We start from the raw sequence: 17743 nt of genomic DNA on the forward strand, positions 1-17743 counted from the left end.
TTACTTCCATTCAGAATGTAGAGGTGGACACAGAATATATACCCTTGATAGATCCATTTTTATGGGAGCCCAAGAAATAGCCAAAATACAGCACTTGGCTATCGTTTACACTCCCATTGAAATCAATGGAGGAGTGTGCAGTTTACATTCAGTGCAACATTCTGAATGCCTCATGATTGGTTGGGTCTATCATATGGATAGAAGACAAATGATTGTCTTTGCATAAATCTTTTGGGTAGTACAAGTCAGTGAGTTACAGCCTTTCATGTAAAAGTACGCTGTCATTCACAAAGTATAACTGTAAAAAAACCCAAAAAACTTGCAAGTCTTCAGGAGGTGATACCTTTTTTAATGGCTAACTCATATGCAGGCTGCATATGTATATATATATATATATATATATATATATATATATATATATATATATACATATTTATGCAGAAAGTGTTTTTAGATATAGCTGAAGAAGAAGCTCATAGTAAGCTTCGAAACGTCATATTCTGTCATCATTATGAGTTAGCCATTAAAAAAGGTATCACCTACTGAAGACTTGCAAGTTGTTGTTTTTTTACATTTCATAACCACTGGCTAACAAACATTTTCCTTATATAAAGTATAACTAAAACACTTGGCTTCTAAACTCAGAATTAGTAGGGATTAAAATAAAAAAAGCAATTTAGACTATATGCACCCAAACATTTACATCATAGGGTTTGTGGGAAAATGGCACAGAGGGCACATGGCTCAAATCTGTGTGCTGTCCATGCCCACCAGAGATAGCCAAAGTTCAACACTGCTATCTGCACCGAGCTCATTGAAGTGAATGGGAGTGCCAGACATAGCCAAAGTACAGCACTGGCTATCTCCAGCACTCATATCACAGACAAAGGCCACACCAGGGGTGTAACTACCGGTGTTACTCCAGCCGGTAATGGGCCCTATTTACTTACCGATCCTGGCAGGGGCCAGGATCAGTAAGTGACGCTGCGGGCCCCACAAACACTATTATTATACTCGGGGGTCTTTTCAAGCCCTTCAGTATAATAATCGGAGACCTGGGAAAGGTAAGGGAACATAAAAAACAGTGTTACTTACCTCTCCGCGCTTCGGGCCTACGTGACTGATGTCCGTGATGTCACATGACCGGGGCCTGTGTCCCAGGTCATGTGACGTGCTGGATGTCATTGAAGATAGCTGACACCACCGAGGACTGCAGCGGAGGCGAGGATAGGTAAGTAAGCGTTTTTTATGTTGGTATCCACTCTCGATCTCCGATTATTATTGGGGTCCTTTTGGACATGTTTACCCCCCATGCTGAACCCCTAGCTATGCCTGTTACTACTTAATAAGGACAATGTGGCAGTAAAAAAGCAAGTTTCAGTATATGTGGATAATTCTATGTCACTTTAGTAATTCTAGTTTCTATCATTCATGATAATACATGGTCTAGGTAGATTTCATAGAAACATCTGGACATCTTTCCATGCCTGGCATGTGAATAATACAGGTTGTATTCTGTTGCTCTGCCTCAATCTCTAGAACTATCCTCTCACTGTTTCCCATGTTTATCCCTTGGGGCTGTATTCTCTATCACATGAACGGGTACTTTTCCTGTGAATCTTTTCCTCATGAAAGATACACACATGCAGTCTCCGTGAAAGCAGGGCAGATTGATTCCATTCCATTTACCTGTGCGATTCCAGACACATCTTAGAATTGTCATTTTACCTGTGACTGGTTTCTTAAGGCGACCTTGATTTTTATTCTCTGTTGGATTCACGCTTTTGTGTGGATCCTGAAATCACGCTTGTTTGTGTTTATTCTCCCCCAACTTGGCTGCTGCAGCAGAAGAAATGATTCTATACAGTCTTAGGAAAACTGAAATGTTCTTCTACTACTATTCAGTTATTCTGCTGACTGGCTTGAAAGGTAAGGCATTAATATAATTCCTAAAATAATTATTACCTATTGGTTTACATTTAATTTTAATTTGGTGAATTTTACAAAATTTACAATGCATAATGTAACAATGTTACTATCTTTGTAATATATATATATATATATATATATATATATATATATATATATGTATATTTATATATGTGTGTGTATGAATTTATTGAGTCACGGTGATATCATTATTTGTGGATTTACAGAGGACTGTAGGCATGTCTACTTTGTCACTATACACAAACGCAAGCTACATATAATGTTAATATAATATCTATTTTACAGGATTACATATTATAGTTTGAAGGAATAGAGTCGTAAATCAATGTGTAGCCAAATAATAGAATCTACGTTTATAAGAATGCAGCTTTTGGTTGTATATGTATTTCCATTTTTTGCTTTATTTTTAGTTTCTTTAGTATCTAAATTTTAAGTTAAATGTTGATATTTCGAAATTATTTTTTCAATGTGAAGGTTAACAAAATAACTTATTGCATAGTGAGTTAAATATATTCTGGTTCTAAAAGGGTTGAAAGACCAAGACAATTTAGTTAATAAAAATTTAATATGGTTAAGTCATGCATTAAACAATGACTTAAGGGAGAGCTGCAGTCACAAGTACCTTGTATAACATCTGCTTCACTTGTTATATTAAGTTTATATGGGGTTTGCAGTAATGCTTTCTGAACCTATTTCTGCTTCCATTCAGTGTGCTTGCTCAATAAATTTTTTAAAGTCTTGAGCTGACATTATAAGGCTTTTAACCTCATTTCCAAGTTGAAGATGATAAACTCCAAATGATCTAGCTTTCTTTATCTTTATTGTATCTCCTACATTTGTAGAACCTCCTTATACACGAACAGCCATAGATGTGTCAGTGACATTAAAGGTCGTTTTTCAAGTCCAAAATAACTCCCAAACCAATAACAGTGTCATGTAGGGATCTTTATATAGGAGCAGAAATATACCGTATTTTTCGGAAAAATTTTTGGGGAAAAGAAGGGTGCGTCTTATAGTCTGAAGGTGGCGCCTGGCATCCGCTGTAATAGAGAGGCGGAAGCCGGCAAGTGATAGACGCCATTACAGGTGCTGGGGCCTGAGACATCGCTGCGCTCCTCTGCCCCGCATGAAGCCAACAGCGGCAGGGGCTCCTCAGTCCCCCCGCTGCTGGCTTCATGAAGGGCAGAGGATCGTAGCGATGTCTCAGGCCCCGGCGTCTATCCCTCCCCGGCATCCGCCTCTCTAGTACAGCGGATGCCGGGTCAGTATCCGTGGCCCCTTCTCCCCCGGGGCCGGTCCCCACCGGCCCTGTACCTGTAAAGTTGCAGGCCGGCTCCTGCACGGCGATATCGCAGGAGCCGACCTGTCCGGGTGACAGCCGGGAGCCTAATGAGGCTCCCCGGCCTGTCACGGCTATATTAGTATTGCGGCTGGTCTCTATGACCAGCCGTAATACTAATAGACAGAATGTCCCATAGACGGCAATACAGTTGTATTGCCGTCTATGGGACTTGTGATCAAGCGACCGCAGGTTCAAGCCCCCGGGGTGGAATAAAATAGTAAAAAAAAAAAAAAAAAAAAAAAAAAAGCTTTAAAAATATGAAATAAATAAAAGTTCTAAATCACCTCCTGTTTTTTTTTCAATACAAGGTGATCTAAGCAATAGATATCCCCCAAAATGGTATAACTAAAAAGTACAGCTGGCCCCGCAAAAAAAAACGCTCTATGCATCCCCGTACAGCTGCAGGGTCACCTGTCAATGTGGCCTTGCAGCTGTTGCAAAACTACAACTCCCATATATTAAATATTTTACCAGTTTTTGCTTCAAAATTTTTTTTCCCTATTTTCCTCCTCTAAAACCTAGGTGCGTCTTATAGTCCGAAAAATACGGTACCTGCATAGCTACAAAACGATGTAGCAATGAAGAGATGGTCTTCTTTTGGGGGATGGGGACGAATTTACCAAATATGCTCACAGACATTTGTGACACTGGCAGAGGCCAAAAATGTAATTCCCTGGGCCCCATAGGTTGAAGGCGAAGCAGAGGAGGCTATGGGTAGGAGTGGGGATTGATAAGTGAATAGCACAGGGAAGGGATGCTTCCGGTTCTCCTCAGTTCTAGAATCCTATTGTATTTTTAACAACCAGCAGAATGGGGAGAAGTGGCGCCCCGATGTGTTCAGGTACTGGTAGATCAGGAAGCCATAGTTTCTAGCACTCTCCAACTTGTAGGCTGTACGTTCTAGCCTGGGGATGAAGAAAAGATCGGCAAGTAATTAAAAAATAAGTGGGTACAAGTCAGTAAAGTGGCAAAACCATGACCAATACGTGTTGGTGTGCTTTTTCAATCTAACTTCTGGAAGAATTGGCATAGTGAGGACGGAGCAGTCAGGAAATAAGAAGTGCATTAGAGCTTGGTAGTTGTAAGGGCAGTAATGTTTAGGAGGAGTGTTTAGGAGGAGCGAAGTGCAGTTAAAGCACATGGATCCCATAGACTATGGGACTATGGACATTAGTGCTTGCCTTCGTCCTGAAAGAGACTGCAGGAGGACCTCTCCGAACGGAATATCAGCGCAACTGCAAGCGCTGGACAGTTAAGCACACAGACCCCATAGCATATAATGGGTTCCGTGTGCTTGCCGCGCACGGCCCACATGAATCAATTGTGCGGGCAGTGCGCTGCAAGCACACGGAGCCCATTATATGATATGGGGTCTGTGTACTTAACTGTCCTGCGCTTGCAGTTGTGCTGATATTCCGTTCGGGGAGGGTCCTCCTGTGGACTCCTTCTGGACGGGAGGCAAGCGCTAATGTGAACCGGCCCTTACTCGTCCTACAGAACTAGCATTGATTGGCCAAATGTTATACACTGTATAGCATTCGGCCAATCAATGCTGGTTCTGCAACAGGCTCATCTTTGCTAGTCGGTAGAGCTGACATCTTGCGGTTATGCGGGAGCTGACTTTTTCTCATAGGAAAGCATTGACCAGCGTTGATTGGCCGAATGCTATACAGTGTACAGCATTCGGACAATCAATGCTGTTTCTGCCGGAGGCACGTCTGTGAGGAGGCGGAGTCTAAGATCGGACCACAATAGAGATTGCTGTGGTCCGATCTTAGACTCCGCCTCCTCACAGACGAGTCTCCGGCAAAACCAGCTGTACACTGTATAGCATTCGGCCAATCAACGCTGGTCAATGCATTCTTATGACACAAAGTCAGCTCCGGCATAACTGCAAGCTGCCAGCTCTCCTGACTAGCAAAGACGATCCTACTGCAAAACCAGCGTTGATATGTGTATAGCATTCGGCCAATCAACGCTGGTTCTGAATCGAATCTTTACTGCGAATAGGCAGTAGTATTCGATCGCGTACGAGAATATCGAATACTACTCGCTCATCTCTAGTTACTTATGCTGTAAGCTTCATGAAAAATAATTTAGTTTAAAAAGTGATTATTGAATAACAGCAAAAAATACAAGTACAGGTAAGAAAGAACAGTCATAAAAACATTCTATAAGGCAAAATGTACATAATATAATTCAAAGATAGAATAATACAATCCTAAATATTAAGAGTCATAAAAGGAAAGGGATAAAAATTAACAGTGCCGAGTGCCTAGGCTGGGGCGGTAGGAGAAGGGGGGACTATGCCTAGGGAAAAACATAGCACTCACACCCAGTTACCAATTAAAGAGGTGTTCCCATCTCAGTGTTACAGCAGGCTACTTGCAGTCTATATTTCTCCTCACTCCCCCACCCCCTTTCTAAACCGGCCGGAGAAGTTTCACAACACTTATACAGATCAAATAATATGCAGAGGCTTGTACAGAATGTACTCCGTGTTATCTGTGTGTTTACATAGAGAGATAACAGACCAGGCTTTATCAACAAACTGCAATTAGCTGAACGATTGTCCTGCGGGCAAGAACAGTGAGTAAGTGATGTCACTTGTCCTATAGATCCATGGTTATAGCAACGCTGTGTAAACAATGGGAGGAATATGGGTCACATAGCAGAAGAACAAAGCAGAGTTTCTAAAGCAATATATTTAGGAAAAGTCTTCCATTTACATAAGCTACCAGTATAGATAGGATCCTTGAGATGGAACAACTCCTTTAAAGCTGAAGACAATGTGACAATCATGTCAATATGGTCAAAATACCTCTGTTAATGAGAGACTTGGTTTCTTCCAATTTGAAGAAATATCGATTTTTGCTGCCATCAGTATATACTGAAGCAATTTATATTGTGCATATCGAAGAGTAGTTGGCTTAAAGCTGAGAAGGAACACCAGTACAGTTAGTGGGATTGATTGTCGTAGGAGCCTCTGCACCATCCTATGGATTGACATCCAGAAGCAAAGGGGCAGAGGGAAGGTCTACCAAATATGAAGAGTAGCACCAAGAGTGTTATAGCCCCAGAAACAAAGGGGTGAAACCATAGAGTAAAAACTATGCAGTCTGGGGACCAGATATGCTATATATAGAATTTTTAAAGAGGTCTTCATAAGGGTGACCTGCCAATTGCCCTTGCTGATGAACATGCAACAATCTGACTATTGTGCTGGAGTTAGGCAGGTCTCCAAGTCCTGTTCCCAGGTTGAAATAAAGTCCAATTTGAGATCAGAGAGTGGGGCATTCAGTATGCCATATATAGAAGATAGGGAAAATCAATCTCTCAAAACTAGTGGAAGTAATCTCAGGGTTGAGTTGGTTGAGTGATCAGAAAAAGTAAAAGACCTGGGTAGTCCTGAAGAGTTGCAAGGAAGGCTGGGAATGTGTGTGAATGAAGTAGTCTTTGGTAGAGACCCACCAATCACAGAGGGAGTCATTGTGAAGCCTGAACCTAACATGTCTCCACCAAAGGAACACCTCGGGGGATTGGCCAGGAAGGAAGAGAAGGTTATAAAATAGAGAGATTAATGGTGATATCAGGCTTTGTAACTTAAAGCTAAAATGAACTTTCACAACGCCACAGTTGCAAGCATATAAGTGGTCACTTTGGTTGTTGCTGGGATTGAATGGTTTGTGTTTTCAGTCCGTCTGCATTTTAAACCACTCCTTTTTCAAGTGAGAAGCTTCTGCTATGAAGGTACCCAGAATTGTAGCCTTATGGGCTGCTCAACTAATAGCTGGGTCAGTCTCCAATGCATTATTATTTGGAAAGCCCTTGGTGAGAATGTTGGTGATCGGTTGTTATATGCCAGGATTAGGCAATATGGACTCCAAATGCCAATGGGAGAATGTGGCAGTGGGAGTCTGGAAATCAATGTCAACCATGCCCAGGTCGTAATCTGACCAGGCACAGGGTACGTGACGGGTATAAATGAGATTAGGGAGCAGAGAGGTAGATAGAAGGATCCTATTGATTCTGGTGTAATAGAGCCCCCATAGGCAGCCCCACCATATGTGACTGCTGGTACTGTGTTCTTTTTCTTGTAGGCCTTATTTAGATTTCAGTAAACAGTAGAATGATTTGCTTTACCAAAAAGTTGTATCTTGGGCTCATCTGTCCTGAAGGATTTTGGCTTACTTACATAAATGTTGTAAGTAAAGTTTTGTGGGGCCCAGTGCAAACTTTATCCAGAGCCCCCTACCTACAGAGTAATATAGGTAGAAAAAAATACACTGAGGCTCACCTCCTATAATGTTGGTACCCAGGCGTTGAATCTTCGGGGTGCATAGATACTCTGGACTTAGGAGTGTAGAGTGATGCAACAAATAGAAAAAAGAAAAACCAGCAGCTCTCCAAAGATAATTAAAATATAACTTTTAATTTAAATAAGTAAAAATATTACATAACAAAAAAGTGACAAAAAGAAAAAAATGACGGAACCCCTCCCACCATAAAAAATGCTACTGATGCGTTTCACCTACATCTCTTTCTCAAGCTACCTACAGAGTGTTCTTAATAGTGATAATTATGTGTGTTGTAGATATCTCATATACTTGAAAGGAATACAACTATAGTACCCAAAACTGCAATTATTAAGAATACAGTTAGTAAGCAGCACAGCGCCTGGCATGTAAACAATTCTGGAAGCTGTGTGCTCTGGGAAACAGCTCAACACCTGGGAACTCTGCTGATCAGCTGTTCGGAGGGACCATAGTGCTTTTGTAAGGGCTGTATCTGTAGAGTGTAGTGCGCAAATACCTGATTGTAAGAGGTCCAGAAGAGAGTTAGCAGAGAGATAGCGGATTAGGCGGGAACAGACCAAGTGTTCTAGGAGATGAACGGAAGGCTAGAGACAGGCTGATAGTTAATAGCACAGGATGGGTCAAGAGTGGAATTTTTCAGTAATGGGGTTATGACAGCATGTTTGAAAGAGGATGGAAAAACATTCCAGAAGAGAGAGAGAAGTTAAAAATTTTAGTAAGGTGAGTTGCAACAGCAGAGGACAGGGACAAGTGGAGGTAAGGTCACTTGTGTATGGAAAGAAGAAGGGAGCTAGGAGACTAGGAGCTAGATGAAAGATACAGGGAGCAATGGCAGAAAAGTCTGTGGATCTGAAAAGATCTGAAAAGTGCATTGTGCAGCATCTATACACTGTCCCAGAAAGCAGTTACTACATAACAAAGCAATTGAAGACTTAATCTGAGATCACAGTAGTGTGCATTGTCTGTGAAAAGAAGATTGATGCCCGCTGGTTCATGTACACAAACTGGAGAAGTGTCTGGTAGGACTTCTGGAGCTCACAGTGTTTTGGCGTAATGAGGACATGTGACTGCTGACTAGGGAATAAGACGTCTAAAGTGAGAGCCATGAAGTTTCTCCTGCATTGAGCTTTGCAGGAGAAGCTTTGGACGTCATTCAGAAATCTTGGCCACAATTCCATCTGATCTGCCCAATGCTGGCAAATTTAAATTTCTGGCAGGAGATAAAATTGCTAGCAACAGAGGTACCCCTTCAAATGTAACATAAGAACCTCGTTATTTTTTTTAAGTTATATTTTCATTGGGTAGCTGGAGGTTATATATTTTTATAACTAGACCCATGTTACATCTTTTTATATCTTGTGAAATTTCTCATATAAAGACTGCTTATCAGAAATAGTCACACATTACCACAATATCATGGATGGAATTAGTGTGAGCCTGTGTCACAGAGATACAGTATCCTTATGGCTGTTATGGCTGCTTGCCATCCTAAGTGATAGACTGCAAACATTCAGTCAGTCAGTGCATTTTGGTTCTAAGTTACCCTATGACAGCAGTGTGTGTTTATAGGAAGTACTGTCTATATCAATAGTAATGTCTCAGGAATGGTACAAAAATTACATACAAACATAATATTATTGCACATGACTCTGATCTTTTCCTTGTGCAAACTAGCTGCTCAGACATATTCCAGTAATCCTTTCAGATATGCTAGAGCCAGCATGACGGCAATGCTATTTGATGCACAATGTCATCCTGTCTATGGCTTAGGACATTTAGCTTTATAAATGAGGATACGCTGCTTGTGTGGTGTGTCTAAGATGAATGCACAAATAAAGCTGCATTGTTTTCATGTAGAAATCCTCACTATTTGCAGGTTCTTTACAAAGCGACACTGAAGAGAGGCTTTTCCGTAAGCTTTTCACGCATTACAATCAGTTTATAAGGCCGGTTGAAAATGTGTCTGATCCTGTTATGGTGCACTTTGAGGTGGCAATAACTCAACTTGTTAATGTGGTAAGTCAAGCTCTCACTGTCTGTATATTCATTTGCTAGAATGTTACACTTCAATGTTATGATTTGTATTATTTAAATTATATATATATATATATATACAGTCCTATGAAAAAGTTTGGGCACCCCTATTAATCTTAATCATTTTTAGGTCTAAATATTTTGGTGTTTGCAACAGCCATTTCAGTTTGATATATCTAATAACTGATGGACACAGTAATATTTCAGGATTGAAATGAGGTTTATTGTACTAACAGAAAATGCGCAATATGCATTAAACCAAAATTTGACCGGTGCAAAAGTATGGGCACCCTTATCATTTTATTGATTTGAATACTCCTAACTACTTTTTACTGACTTACTGAAGCACAAAATTGGTTTTGTAACCTCAGTGAGCTTTGAACTTCATAGCCAGGTGTATCCAATCATGAGAAAAGGTATTTAAGGTGGCCAATTGCAAGTTGTTCTACTATTTGAATCTCCTCTGAAGAGTGGCATCATGGGCTACTCAAAACAACTCTCAAATGATCTGAAAACAAAGATTGTTCAACATAGTTGTTCAGCGGAAGGATACAAAAAGCTGTCTCAGAGATTTAACCTGTCAGTTTCCACTGTGAGGAACATAGTAAGGAAATGGAAGACCACAGGGACAGTTCTTGTTAAGCCCAGAAGTGGCAGGCCAAGAAAAATATCAGAAAGGCAGAGAAGAAGAATGGTGAGAACAGTCAAGGACAATCCACAGACCACCTCCAAAGAGCTGCAGCATCATCTTGCTGCAGATGGTGTCACTGTGCATCGGTCAACTATACAGCGCACTTTGCACAAATAGAAGCTGTATGGGAGAGTGATGAGAAAGAAGCCGTTTCTGCACGTACGCCACAAATAGAGTTGCCTGAGGTATGAAAAAGCACATTTGGACAAGGCAGCTTGATTTTGGAAACAAAAATTGAGTTGTTTGGTTATAAAAAAAGGCGTTATGCATGGCGTCCAAAAAGAAACAGCATTCCAAGAAAAACACATGCTACCCACTGTAAAATTTGGTGGAGGTTCCATCATGCTTTGGGGCTGTGGCCAATGCCGGCATCGGGAATCTTGTTAAAGTTGAGAGTCGCATGGATTCCACTCAGTATCAGCAGATTCTTGAGAATAATGTTCAAGAATCAGTGACGAAGTTGAAGTTACGCCGGGGATGGATATTTCAGCAAGACAATGATCCAAAACACCGCTCCAAATCCTCAGGCATTCATGCAGAGGAACAATTACAATGTTCTGGAATGGCCATCCCAGTCCCCAGACCTGAATATCATTGAACATCTGTGGGATGATTTGAAGCGGGCTGTCCATGCTCGGCGACCATCTAACTGAACTGAACTTGAATTGTTTGTCCAAAATACCTTTATACAGGATCCAGGAACTGATTAAAAGCTACAGGAAGCGACTAGAGGCTGTTATCTTTGCAAAAGGAGGATCTACTAAATATTAATGTCACTTTTCTGTTGAGGTGCCCATACTTTTGCACCGGTCAAATTTTGGTTTAATGCATATTGCGCATTTTCTGTTAGTACAATAAACCTCATTTCAATCCTGAAATATTACTGTGTCCATCAGTTATTAGATATATCAAACTGAAATGGCTGTTGCAAATACCAAAATATTTAGAACTAAAAATGATTAAGATTAATAGGGGTGCCCAAACTTTTTCATAGGACTGTATATATATATATATATATATATATATATATATATATGTGAATATGTAACTAGTAACTATGTATGTTAGATACAAAATAATGATCCAATGATTATATGTAATAATCATAGTAATATTTGTATTATATGTTATTGATATGGGGAACATACAGTATACCTCAGTTCTATACAGAAATTATCCATTTGGTTTATATTGATTGTCAGGGTTGTCCACTTTCAGCAAATAAATGATATTAAGTTAGACAATTTTCCAGTATACTTTCTGTATCGATTCCTTGTGGTTTTCTAGATCTCTGCTTCCTGTCATTCATTCAGCTTTCTCACAGCCCAAAGTAATAAGAGCTCTGGAATATAATTTCTTACATGTAGTTGATTACTTTCCAATTGAAAAGCCAAGTAAAAATAAAGTAAATTAGAAGTCAGTAGTTTAATTCTGGGAAAGACAGCACATCTTCCAGACTTCTACCATTGCCCATCACATATAGAATAAGAAGCAGAGACTATACTCCAAGTATTCAGTTGTGCTATTAATGTTATGTCATTCACACCGCCAACAGATAAAACGTAGGCTGGATGGCCGCCACTGTCCTCCACTCTGGACCCACACTATAAGCCACTATCTTTTAGAAAGAAGTATACTACAGACATATTCATTGTCACTAACAAGGTCTATGCCACATGGTCATATGATGCCTATACAAGGCACCTTCCCCCCTGTGTAGTCTGGATGCTCTGCTGAACCATTTTACTATGCTTTATGAACTGTACTTGCCGGGCACAATGAACTCCTCTGTAGTTTAGTGGATTTTATGATGTATGGGGTATATTGGCAATGGGTCAAGACTTCACAGCAGGTTCAGCCTCTGAACAGTGAGTTAGCTGATCAGGTGATTGGTACGTTGTCCTGCCCATTCAGACACCAACCAAAAGTCACTTTTCACTGATGACTTTTGTCTTATGTGTGAATAAGCAGGTCAGTTTGTTCACGTGTCACAAAATCCACTAAGGATGAGCACCACTATTAATAATATCAGTATCAGGAGTATCATATACATGTCTGATATAATTAGGACATAAAAACAACAAAGAGACATGAAAAACATAAATATAACGATCTTTAATACATATAAGGACGCACCTTTAAAAACACTAAATTTATTCAGTGGACCACACAAACAATTATAGGTGGTCCCAAGTAGAGACACTTAGTACAAATTCATACTAGCCATAATTTAAATCTCAGTTTTAGGTAGATGGAAAATATATATACCATGGACCTACAATTCATATATAAAAAGCAAACTGATACAAAAATATAGACAATATAATATCTCAAATAAAGAATAAATAAATATATATATCAGACAGTTCCTGTGTATTCATGATAGACAAAATGAAAAATTCAGACTTCTTATCAGTTTGTCAATATACTGTCATCCAAAAAAGGAATAGGTGGGAATCCTAGGGTTAAAACAGGAAAGAGCACACCACAACTATTGCCACTCCAATGGCAGCTTTGTCAGGGGTAGGATACACATTAAAATCACAGGATCACGTTAAAAAAAAAAAAAAAGCCCGTAAATAAAAACTCTTCATTAATGCCATTAGAGGTCATAAAGGTCAAATTAAGAATCCACGTAGATTCTAATCATAATAAGGCAGATGACACATCACCTCCCTCAATATTTCTCCTGATTTTGCCACGTTTGCTGATCACATGACCAGCCAGGTCACCTTTTGAAGGTTGAATACCGCGAATGATGCACCCGGTGAGTGAAGGCATAGTTCACTTTACATTAGTATGCCCAATATCACTGTGTTATAATAAATAAAGTGCATAGTTCTTCAATGTTTCTCGAGATGGTTTATGCCAGTGGCCTGTACGACATGGATTAGTACAGTACATTGATAAACCTTAATTTTTATCTTGATAATCCGTAGTTCTTGTCCTCTCCTTAATAGACACAGTGCAGGACACCTAGATCAGATCCTTCTATGAATATTTTGTGTCACTTTATCATAATGTACATGGGAGTGAGGGCAACAGAAGGCGCCATCCATGAAGCTGGTTCAACCCTTCCAACAAGAGACAGCACGAAGTACTAGCATCAGCAGAACATCAGGCATATTTACTAATACTGGCTAAAAATTCTTAAAAAAGTCTTAAAGGGAGTCTGTCACTATAACCCAGCATATCGACCAAGCCCTGCAGACAGACAGTATAGGGTCAACTGAATTGATCAGTGTTTTCCCCTTGTAAAGAGACGTCTTCATTACTTTTACTTTTGTCAATATGCAAATAAGCTATTTGGATTTATCAACTTGTAGCAAATGTTGGTGCATTTAAGGTGCAAATTAGGGCACATTCACTTTCTGTGAGGCCACAACCCTTCCCTATTAAACCATGATCTTTTTATTTATTTTTTGCAAGTCAGAAAAGTGTCAAATTTTTTTCTAGTTGACACGACAGAATAGCCTTAAGAAAGGCTATTCTTCTCCTACCTTTAGATGTCTTCTTCGCCCCACCGTTCAGTAAAAATTCTCTTGCAGCACTGAGGGCGGGCCACAGCGATCAAAAAGCACTGGGGGCGTCCCCAATGCTGCGAGAGAACTCTCCAGCGCCGCTTCCATCTTCTTCAGGAACGTCATCTTCATGTGTCTTCTTCCAGCACAGGCACTGAAACTTGTAGGCCTCGGGCAGAGCCAAATGTGCATGCCCACAGGCCACAAGAAAATGGCAGCTTACTTAATGTGTAAGCGGCTATTTTTCTTGTGGCCACGGACATGTGTAGAAGACTCTGCCCAAGGCCTAGAAGTTTGAACCCAGTTCTGGAAAAAGATGCACAGAGAGGCCGTTCCTGAAGAAGATGGAAGCGGCCCTGGAAAGGTCTCTCGCAGCATTGGGGATGCCCCCAGTGCTGTGAGAGAACTCATTTGCATACCAACGGAAAACAAAATTTTAACCGAATTGCGGGGCAAAGAAGACAATTACAGGTAGAAGAAGAATAGTCTTTCTTAAGGCTATTTCGTCATGTCAGTTAGGAAAAAAAACGTTTTTTAATGGTAGAATCCCTTTAATATGGAACTAGACATTTTAGCAGGTTTTGGTGCAAATTTTGCTTAGTAAATCTCCCACATCAAAGATTTAACATTAATATAAAATGGAAGCATTAATATCTTCCTGGAGAAAGTTAAGATGCTTGTGAAGATAATGAAGAGCTTTGATGAGATATTGTTGGCTGTGATTCATCGCCTGCACATGTTGATTTATTTCAGAGCTTTTCTTCCCAAGGTTCTAACTAATCCTTTCTTGTGTATGAATATAACTACAGGATCAGCGTTCAACATAATATTGTAAAGATTTCAGCTTAAAATATAACTATACAATGATTTAACCATGCTCTGCTTTTGTTGTATATGTTATTGTTATATCACAAAAATGAAATATCTGACCATCAGTAGTGGCCATCTTAAAGAGAAGAAAGTAGTGGCTGATATGTGGAAAGAAAGAGGTCCACCTATGGTTATGCATGTGGGTTTAGGCAACTTTGTACAGCCTGTTTCAGTGTCAGAAAGATACTGTCCGTGGTGAGCTCCATGCTGGAGAATAACTCCCATCCCATGCATGAGACCACGATCGCACTGGGCAGTACTGTCAGCGACCGACTGCTTCACCCCAAGTGTGAGAAGGAGCGCTATCAGCAGTCCTTCCTCCCAACCACGGTCAGGCTGTATAATCCACATCAAGATAAGAGAAGATCACTCCACACAGAGAACTAAATGATCCTGAAGTCTTTCTTTTCTTTGTTATGACTTCTGCTATCTTTTTTATCTTCTGTTCTGAGCTTTGTATGTGTTTTTTCTTGTACTATTACTGTATTATCTATGCTGCTGTAACACACTGAATTTCCCCATGGTGGGACTATTAAGGGATTATCTTATTTTATATACTGACGTGATTCCACACATAACACCTGATTATTTGGTTCTTTCACCATAATTTGTCTATTGGCAGATGTAAATATTTACTGATTCCATTAGACATTTTAAGCTGCATTCTATATACTATTTTCTTGAAGAAGACCGTTTTTGGGCCTATATATATATATATATTGTAAGCTGATGGCTGGTAAAGTGCTGGAGGGGGTGTACATCTCACGCAGACTGCTCAGATGGGTGAGATGAGAAAAATCCAGAAGAGTTTGTTCTCAGTGGACAACTTTGCTGAGCATTTTTTAAGTGCCGAGCATTGGGCTGGATTTTTAGGGAATGGCAGGTAGGTTGGTAGTGGGACTTGTCATTCCCATCCCCTCCAGTCCACAACTTGTGAACACTCAGGTGGCAAACCAGCTGTCTTGGGTTTGGCCTCGTTAGCAAGCCATAAGAATTATCCTGGGAGAATAGACTTTGGCAGAACTTAGCTGGAAAGCCACCAAAGAGGTTGCTATTGCTGGAGATAATCCTGACAAATCTGAATTTGGTTTGTATTCTAAGTGAGGCCATCAACTTATGTTTAGTTAGAGCCCAGATGGGCAGGTGTTTGTTTTGTATTTTCTTTTTGTACTGCACATGCCACTGTTTGTTGGACTGAATAAAGCTCAACCATTGGACTCTTACTTTGGAGTCTGTGTCTATGACAACCACCCAGCACCCCCAGAGCCTGACAATATATATATACCGTGTCACATTATTATGACCACATTCTACTTTGGACATAACCCATCGATGAAAGTGACATGTTGTCGGCTGGCTTGGTTGGTATATATGCAGCATCTCAGTGAATACTGCTTAAATAGTTGTTGTTTTTTTTTATTATGTTCTGTGTCACTGTGGTTGGATATATGTATATTCCCTTCCATTGAGTTCTGGCTACCCCTCTGTATTACAGAACTTGTTAGATCTCTGGCCGATCATAGTCCACTGTGTAAGGGATGGAGACTGGAAGTCCGGTTATTTCAATAGTATGCTAGCAGCAAAGAGGTCAACACTTGCTGAGTTTCTTCTGCAGCCTCTGACAGAAAGAAACCGTCCATCTGCTCAGCAAACCAGCTACCGCCCTGAGGCAGGGAATATATTGCCGTTAGCAGCATAGTGCGAAAAGAGTGCCAACTTAGAGGAAGTTCTGGTTTACAGAACCTGTTCATCTCCAGGTATCTGGATTCCTGGGACTTCAATTCAATCCAGAGACTTTATATTATTGGAGTAGGGAAATGCACCATACCACCATCTTAAACTGGGCATCCCTTGTCCCAAGTTCAGGATCAGCCACCACAGTGATACTGCATGTATTGTCAGTTACCAAAGTAAAGTTACAGCTTAGTTCAACTAAACTGCTGCCTCCTGATTCATTCCTGAGCTTACCATTAGTGCCTTTCTGAACATCACCACAAGGACCAGAGTAAGAGAGGACCATTAAAACTACCACCACCATCAGGTACCCAGCAGGCTACCCTCAACAGTTTCTGGCCTGAGAGATGGGCTGGAGGAGTTCATCAAGGGTCTTTGGCCTACCCGTGAAATAAACACTACAACTACTGCTCCCATCCTCCAGTTCCCTCCATTTGTTTGCGGCATATAAGGTGTATGATAGGCAACTCAGTGAAATATGCTAATCTCTAGTTTGACTTTATGTCATGCATATTTCTCATGTTGTGTTCGCCTATGTTATTTCTACTGAGATTGCTTACAGCTTATTGTGAGACCCTATTGAAATGTATGCTTCTGGTTATTTATATTTGTTGTTTTCTAAGTTCTTAAAATGCAAGAATAAAAATTACTAAAAAAAAAGTGTGCAATAGGCTATCTGGACATACATCACTTGTCATAGGTAAAAGGGTCGATTTATCGGAGTTGCAGAAAGGGATGATTCTTGGCTTGCAGTCCATGGGTGGCAGTATTTTTGAAGAGGGATTGTTTGTGAAATGTTCGTGTACTGCTGTAGTGAAAGTGCACCATGAGTGGACAAATGGAACCATTGGGAATAACCAATGAGGAAGCTGCAGACCAACACATGCCATTGATATGAGAGGTGAACATCAGCTATGTAGGTGTGCAATGGCCAACTCACAGTGGAGCAGCTCACCATGAAAAGGAACCAAGGGGCTACCAGACGTGAGTCTAATACAACAGTTCATTAAACCCTACTGTTTATGGGGCTCCAAAGAAGATGACCGGTCATTGCACCCATGCTTACAAAAGTGCATCCAGCAAGTGTGGAATGGTGCCAGATATTTGAGACAAATTACCAGCACCTTATTGACTCTATCCCTGTCTATTTGCTCTCTGTGCTGTTACTCTGGATATTTGCTGGTGGACATAATAATATGACTCAACTCTGTATAAGAGTAGGAGCACAGTAAAAGAGAAGACAGCACTGGTAAAGTCTGAATTCTAGAAGAATAGCCATCAAACC

General features: G+C 40.4%; 1 protein-coding gene across 2 annotated transcripts in view; it reads left to right on the top strand.

Moving 5' to 3' along the window:
- The first annotated feature begins 1552 nt into the window (after window positions 1-1552).
- Window positions 1553-17743, top strand: part of CHRNA6 (cholinergic receptor nicotinic alpha 6 subunit) — a 38897-nt gene continuing 22706 nt past the window's right edge. For both annotated transcript variants that reach the window (XM_075284392.1, XM_075284400.1), the window contains exons 1-2: window positions 1553-1929; window positions 9485-9624. In XM_075284392.1, coding sequence (XP_075140493.1) covers window positions 1854-1929; window positions 9485-9624 — 216 coding nt within the window. In that variant the 5' untranslated portion in view covers window positions 1553-1853. The remainder of the gene's footprint in view (window positions 1930-9484; window positions 9625-17743) is intronic.

Source organism: Leptodactylus fuscus, chromosome 1 (assembly GCF_031893055.1).
Source record: "Leptodactylus fuscus isolate aLepFus1 chromosome 1, aLepFus1.hap2, whole genome shotgun sequence".
Classification (NCBI taxonomy): domain Eukaryota; kingdom Metazoa; phylum Chordata; class Amphibia; order Anura; family Leptodactylidae; genus Leptodactylus; species Leptodactylus fuscus.